Here is an 8,090-nt window from a genome sequence, read left to right on the forward strand (position 1 = left end):
TGATTGGTTGTTTATCTTACTAGGAAGTTTTTCTCATTGACATATAGCATTATTGCCCAGGCTGCTTTTGGTAAAAGAAGCAATTGCCAAGAAGAATTCATACCGGTTATAGTGGTTGAAGTACAAATAGGAGCAGGTTTAAATGTAGCAAATTTGAATCCTTCTGCAAATTATGTGAGATGAGTTAATAGACAAAGCATGTTAGAGTACTTTGATGCAGTTCCCTCTGAGTTCCATTAAGAAGTTGATTATGGCATAACTTAAGGAAATATTACATTTGAATAAAGGGTTTTAAGGTAGGAATGTTACAAGACATGCAATTTAATTTATGGTTAGAGCTTACCATGTTATAACTCATGCCTTCCAACTCAAGGTAGGAATCAAACTTGGCTGAAATAAACAAAATTTGAGATGAAATCCTTGCTAAATGCAATGATCGATACTCAAGGTATTAATTATATTTTTGATTAATTAACAGATATTAAAATTGAAGAATCAAAGCTGCAGCAGATAAAAGAATTGGGCATATGCCTTTAGAGCAAGTAGTTGTTTAGGTGATGTAAGCTTTTCCATTTTTTTTTTCCTCTAAATAAATCTATTTAATATTTATTATTGTTTAAGCACTAAATAAACCTTTTGGGTTGAGTATTTGGTTGTTGAAACTTAGTTTCTATTCCATCTTGTACAATTCGATGTTATACCATTAACACATATCTTTTTTATTACACAAAAACACATCTGTTGTTTAGGCTCTGAGTATAACGTCCGCAAATTTGCAATTTCTTCCCTCAGGTTTTGGAAATCTCGTAGTTGTAGCCCTTCACGGATATGAAAGAAAAGAAGGACCCAACCTTGCTCAGTTGCTCTGGCCCTTTAATAGTCTATATGTAGGTTTACTAATTCTGAATTCATAATATGTAGAAAAGCTTTACATACTTTTTTTTTTTTTTTATCCTTCCATCCATCCCCACACCCTTTTTAACCTCAAGTATGAGGTACAATATTTGAATCCTGAACTTAATAGGGAGAAAGACTCTAAAAACCCTATCCTACATACATAATAATGCATTAGATAGATGAATTTAGTCACAGTAATTATAAAAACATAACTATCTTAGAGCCAATATTGTGCAATTATCCTCTTAACACTCTCTAGTCAAATATGCTAAGAATTGTCCGATAAATTAGCCGTCTTGATATGATAGTGAATAAGAATTTCAAACTAAATAGAAAATGGCATATGGGTTATCTAAAACCAGTGTTTGTAAAATCGAATCGAATTGGGCGATTCAACTAGGAACTACCCATTGCTTCAATCCGATTCTATATAAAACTCGAAAATGAATAAAAATTATTTAGCATCGGCCAAAATTGATCCGAGTTTTGGATTTCTCCAAAAGTTCGTCCAAAATTTTGGGCATTTTTGACAATGGGCCACTATCAAATATACCTTAAACACAATCTTTGGGCCTTTTGACTATTGGGTCACTTCCAAACACAACTTAATAAATCAAATATTTCTTTTGGTCCTTTGTTTATTGTGAATCACAATTTATTTCTACTGTTTTAAAACTTAAGAACCTAAACAAACGCAGATTAAGAAACCCGTTCCTTTCTATTTCTACCAGTGCCGCCATGCATCCAAGATAACTTCATCACTCGTTCTAGACTTCAGACTTTCAGTAACATCATCCTTTTTCTTTTTATGTTTTCGAAAGTTTTAGAGTGGGAAAAAAAGAAGAAAGGATAACCATTCCAACTTCTTTATTTTTAATTATATATAAAAAAAAAGCAAATACTTGCATCTTCTTCTTCTTTTTCTTTTTATTATCTACATGGTTTCTTCTTCTTTCTCGTTTGTGTCATTTGAAGAAGGCATTTTATTTCTGACTCTATATTTTAAAAAGCCTTATGCTTTTTTATCCAATTTGATCTATTTCCCCCCTTGTTTTGTTAAATGATATAGCATTTGCTTTGCCTTTTATGATGAAGATGACAATTTCGCTTAGAATTGGAGAAGATGTTGATTTGAAATTATTTGAACTAGAAGTAGAAGAAGATGAAGATAGGTGATTGGCCCTAATAGTGCTCATTTTCTACTGCTTCTCAACTCAAATTTCAAAAATTTATTGGGTTATTGTAATTTAAGGCATGAGATCACATTTTCTTACAAGAATGAATGGCTGTTAAACCATCCTTTTCACCTTGACTATTTTGAACACAACTCATGTCTAACATTATACAAAAAACTAGTGGTTGTCTGATTAACATTTGACTAAAATACTTCCCATTTAGGAGTAGGTGGAGAATTCTTTTGCAAGTTAGTTAATTTTTCTTTCTAAATTTCAAGATAATACTTAATTTATTTAGTGGTTTATATAAGTTGCATGGAAAATTCAAATTTAAAGTAATAATAGTTTGACACTTAAGTAAATAATCTTAATTTTTGTTACAATTTTAAAGATTTTTACATTGTTCGAGAATTTTATAGAGATTAAACTGGAAAATTGATTTTTTAATATATTAATCTATTTATCATGATAAAACAAGTGGTATATATTCATAGATTATGTTTTAAATTTTAATGATGTAGATGTAGGTAATAGACAAATATACTCTTTTTTTTTGGTAGGATAGACAAATACACTAAAAAAAAAAAGCCGAGAAGATATTAATCCAATTCAAATTGTATCACAAACACTCTTATTATGTAAAAATAAAAAACAAATCTTCTGTACAAACAATTCGAATTATAGGACTCCAATGAGTGTAACTCAGATAATAACTCCTTTTTTTTTTTTTAATTTTTCTTTGAAATTCTAAGCAGTCAAGTTTGAATCAGACTATTCCTTGAAGCCCGCATAGTCAAATAACAACTAGTAGGTTTACAGCTATCCTCGTTCAATTATCCATATTTCAACAACCTTTACCACAAGCCACTTAACTCCAAAGATCCACAGGATAAGGGTTATTATCACTTTACCCCCTTCATATTTGGTGTTACTATCAATTTTCCCTTTAACGTTATCTTTTAGTCACTTTACCCCCGAGACTAACGGTCAAATTTAACGGAGTTTGTTAATTAAAGTGAAAAGACATGTTTAACCCTTAAAATTATTATCAGTTTACCCCCATAAAATATAGTCTCATTATCAATTTACCCCCTAGAGTTATTTTTTAAACAATTTATCTTACCATTAAACCAACTTAGCAAGTTAAAAAACTTTACAAGAAAATATCCTCCTATTTGCATAATAAAAATAATAAAAAATTTAGAATGACTCTTTTCCTTTTTAGTATCAAAAAAAAAAGTCAAAGTATTAATTTCTTTCTTCTTGGAAATATTATTAATATTGAAAAAAATAGAAAGATGGAAAGGGGGAGGGGGAGAGAGAGGGCTCAATTCTTTTTTTTTTTTAAATTACAAATAAGAAAGAATTAAATACTTTTATTATTTTAAAATTATTTCACTTTTTTGTTTACTACCAAATTCCAATTCTAATTCCGACAATCTTAAAGTAATACGATAATGTTAGACTTTTCTTTATTTTCTTTTTTTTTGTAAAATCTAATTTTTCTTTCTTTCTTTCCTATCTCTTTTTCTTTTCCTAGTATTAATAAGTGTGAAAAAAGCAATTTGAGAAAAATCTTTTATTTTTATGTTTTTCGATCTCTTAAAGTGAAAAAAAAGGAAGAATAACCATTCCAACTTTTTTATTTTTAATTATATATAAAAAGGGTAAATATATTTAAAATTTTTTGACCATACTAGTTAGATTAATGATGAGGTAAAATGCCTAAAAAATAATAATATTAGTAACTAAAGTGATTGTATCATTATAATCCAAACGAATAAAGTGATAATAACAATATAATAATGCTATAAAATAAAAGGGTATTTTTGTCCAAAATTTCTTAATAAGTTGAGTTGAATTACTTATGGGGGTAAAATGACTAAAAGATAATATTAAAAGGTAAACTAATAATAGTGATATAGTTTAAGGGGGTAAAGTGATAATAACCCACAGGATAATGACGTGACTTATTGCTATATTTCTAATCAATTTGTCAACAATGTTTGCAAACAATTATTAAGAAAACATCGACTGGTGGAGTGTGTGGATAAAATATCTTCACGGATCAATTATTGATGTTTGTCACAAACTGACAGTAGATTCCACAAGTTGAATCACAGAACCAATTAAAAAAGGGCAGGCGGCCCAAGCCATCGTCTCACCTCGGATTTCATTAAAGAATTATAGTATAAAATTTCATGCGTAAGTGACATATTGAATTTCTAAGTACGTGTGTCTGCAGCTTTCAAAATTAATGTTTATTTCTCGTACCATAGATGTATCCACCTCCTATTTAGTAGGTACCTAAAGGAGGATTATCTAAGTTTCATACTTTAGAAAGTGACATTTTGAATTAATATGGGTGTCTATGAATTCCAACATTAGTGCCACTAATGGTGCTAGAGTTGATCAAGAAAATGAGCTAACAAGCTAGTAGACCAGACATATAACAAGGAGACCTCTCCTTGTTTGGATCGTGATTATTACGTTGTTCGATTACACATGTCTTAATTAACTTTTTACCTCATTTAATTATTCATATTCCAAAAATCCCTACCAAAAACAAACTTAATTCCAAAGATCCACAGGAAATGACATGACTTATTCATGCATTTCTGATCACCTTGTCTACAAATACCTGGAAAAAATTACTAAAAAATCATGGATTCGTGTGTTTGGATAAAGTTTCTTCTCGGATCACAAATTGCAATTGTACAGTAGAAATGACAAGTTGAATCACAGTAGAAAAAATAAAATAAAAAACCCGAGGGGGGGTGGGTGTGTCAAGCCATTGATTGTCTCATGGTGATTAAGATGAAGTGACACTTTGAATTAATGCGAGTGTCTATGACTTTCAAAAGGGATAATTCCAGAAACCTCCCTGAGGTTTCTAAAAATTTTACTCACCTCCCTTCAAATTTGAATAATTACACTAACCTCCTTTCGTGTAGTAAAATGACTATAATATCGTTCACTTATAAATAATTGAAATAAAAACAGAAAAAAAACCTTACAACTACATCTAGTCTTTCATTATAAAGCAATGACTGCCACACAAAATAAACTTTTATTCTTTCATTCTCTCGGTCCTATCTTCTTTCTCCTACATCTTATAATCCACTATTTTTTTTGCAACTATCATTTATACAACTATCTAATCCATCTCGAATCCTCATTATTATGGAAATAAATCCTCTCTCTTTTTTTTGTTTTCTTTTTTTTTTCTGTAAGTATTATTGAATTGAAATTGCCAAATGACAAGTTATCGGATTAGATTTATTGTCAAATTAAATGAAAGTGAAAAGGATAGTAGGATACAGAGTACAAACAAGAAAATAAAAGTGATAGCTAAAAAAAAATATAGATTGATGAAGATTATGCTATTATGCTAGTTGTGTAAAAAAGAATTTCGAGATACAAAAACTGGAATAGATTTGCCTAGAGACATTGTATGTGGTCTCTAGTGTTGCTTTTGATTGCTTCTTATTGGTATTCTTGGTGGGTTAGATTATTTTAGCATCAACAAGATTGCAACCATTTGGATCGAGTTTGGATAGCGACCGAAATTGGTCAATTTAAACATAAAATTTAGGCAAAGAAAAAAAAAATGGGGCTAAAGATTAGATTGAATGCAAACTTTAATTGTCACAATTGGTTTACATGGGAAGTTTTGGGGCGTTCATGGTGCGCAGTCAAAATTGTGAGAATATTAAACTAAAGTGGTTTATTGAGTTTGTTAGAGTGGTTGTTATGTTGTTTACAATCGTTGCAATGTGGAAGAAATTTATTAGTGAGTTTTTCCCCCTTTTAAGTAACAAAGGGGTATTTTAGGATTTTTAAAGACAAATTTAACATATTGGGTCTATATTGTTACTAAAATGCTAGGGGAGCTAGATGTAATTTTTTAAACTAGAGGGGGAGTTCATGCAATAATCAGAAACTTAAGGGGAGGTTTCTGAAATTATCCCATTCCAAAATTAGTGCCTGTAATGGTACTAGAGTTGATTACGAAAATAGACTAGCATGCTATAAGACCAGGTAATGTAGCAAGGCCTGCCTAAAATACTCTCAGTATTCTTTCTACCAACTGAGATGGAGATCATTCTTTTCCTCTTTGCTTTTCTCCTTTTTTGTTCACTGTTAACCAAACTTCAAAAGAAAACCCAGCCTCTAAAACTGCCCCCAGGGCCAAGACAACTGCCCATCATTGGCAACATTCCTCAGCTCTTTGGCTCCCTCCCTCATCGAATTCTCAGAGACTTGGCCATGAAACATGGACCTTTGATGCACCTGCAGCTTGGTGAGCTGTCAACCATTATCATCTCATCAGCTGAGGTTGCAAAAGAGGTTATGCACGAACATGATATCATATTTGCTTCCAGACCCAAGCTCCTTGCAATCAATATAATTTCTTACAATGCCACCAGCATAGCCTTCTCCCCTTATGGAGATTACTGGAGACAATTGCGTAAAATTTGCACGGTGGAGCTTCTTAGTCAAAAACGTGTCCAAACATTTCGATCAATAAGGGAAGAGGCCGTATCAAATATGATCAGAGCAATTGCCTTACAAGAGGGATCAGTTGTTAACCTTAGCAAGGAGGTTTCATCACTGACATATAGCATCATTGCCCAGGCTGCTTTTGGTAAAAAAAGCAACTACCAAGAAGAGTTCATATCGACTGCGGTGGATATTGTACAACTTGTTTCAGGTTTCAATTTGGCAGAAATGTACCCTTCTGTCAAAATACTTGAAAGAATCAGTGGAATGAGACAAAAGGTAGAGAGGACACACAGACGGCTTGATGAAATACTCGAAAACATTCTCACAGAGCATAGAGAAAAAAGAGCACAACCAGGAAAGGGAGAAGGAAAGGAGGATCTTGTAGATGTTCTCCTAAACGTTCAGAAATCCGGAGAATTTGGGGCTCCCCTAACTGACAGCAACCTCAAAGCTGTTATCTTGGTAAGTAAATGTTATTATTTGATATTTTCAATCAATTGTTGGGACTAATATTTGCAGAAAGATTGCAGAGCGATCTGCATCTTTTAAACCACGGTAAGAAACAACTTCAACATAAAAATTTGGGTGATCAAGTGTCTTCTGTAAATTCTTGGCCGTATTTTGATTTTGATTGAAGAGATTTCCAGGGTAATTAGATGACCTCAATTGCTGTTTATTCTTCTCTAATCTCTACTTTCGATGAGATAACCTCAAACATTATAACTGTCAGGACATTTTCAGTGCTGGAGGTGAGACATCATCAACAGCAGCACAGTGGACAATGCTGGAGATGATAAAGAATCCTGGAGTTATGAGAAGAGCACAAGAAGAGATAAGAGAAGTATTTGGCGAAAGAGGAAATGTTGATGAATCACGAATTCATGAACTGAAATACTTGCAAGCAGTTATCAAAGAAGCCATGAGATTGCACCCTCCGCTTCCACTATTACTGCCAAGGGAATGTAGCAAACAATGTGAAATTCATGGATATGAAATCCCTGCCAAGGCTAGAGTGATCATTAACGCCTGGGCAATTGGTCGAGATCCCAAGCACTGGACTGAACCTGAGAATTTCATCCCAGAGCGATTTCTTGATTCTGAAATCGATTTCAGGGGTACAAATTTTGGCTACATACCATTTGGTGCTGGAAGAAGGGTATGTCCTGGCATATCATTTGCTCTGCCTAATGTTGAACTGATGCTTGCACAACTGCTGTATTGTTTTGATTGGAAGCTCCCTGGTGAACTGAAACTGCAACCATTAGACATGTCTGAGCGCTTTGGCCTGGCAGTTAGGCCAAAACATGATGTGCAATTGATTCCTATTTCTCATAATCCTTCTGGAAAGTACAACGGAAAAAGAACCGATCCTTGAGAATTGGAAAGATCAAATTTTGGGATGGTCTTGGCATAGAGAAGAAATTATCTAGTAGTGATTAAGACTTGGAGATAAAAAAAGAAGAAAATTACTCTGTATTTGGTTGATATATTTAAGTGTGGTTTGTCTATCAA

General features: G+C 32.6%; 1 protein-coding gene across 1 annotated transcript; it reads left to right on the forward strand.

Annotated features, from left to right (window-relative positions):
* The first annotated feature begins 6,135 nt into the window (after positions 1 to 6,135).
* LOC113687819 (tabersonine 6,7-epoxidase) lies at positions 6,136 to 8,090 on the forward strand. Its single transcript, XM_027205344.2, has 2 exons — positions 6,136 to 7,040; positions 7,309 to 8,090. The coding sequence occupies exons 1-2, from the start codon at positions 6,168 to 6,170 to the stop codon at positions 7,951 to 7,953; spliced, it is 1,518 nt and encodes a 505-aa protein (XP_027061145.1). The 5' UTR covers positions 6,136 to 6,167; the 3' UTR covers positions 7,954 to 8,090.

The sequence above is a fragment of the Coffea arabica genome, chromosome 5e (assembly GCF_036785885.1).
Source record: "Coffea arabica cultivar ET-39 chromosome 5e, Coffea Arabica ET-39 HiFi, whole genome shotgun sequence".
Classification (NCBI taxonomy): domain Eukaryota; kingdom Viridiplantae; phylum Streptophyta; class Magnoliopsida; order Gentianales; family Rubiaceae; genus Coffea; species Coffea arabica.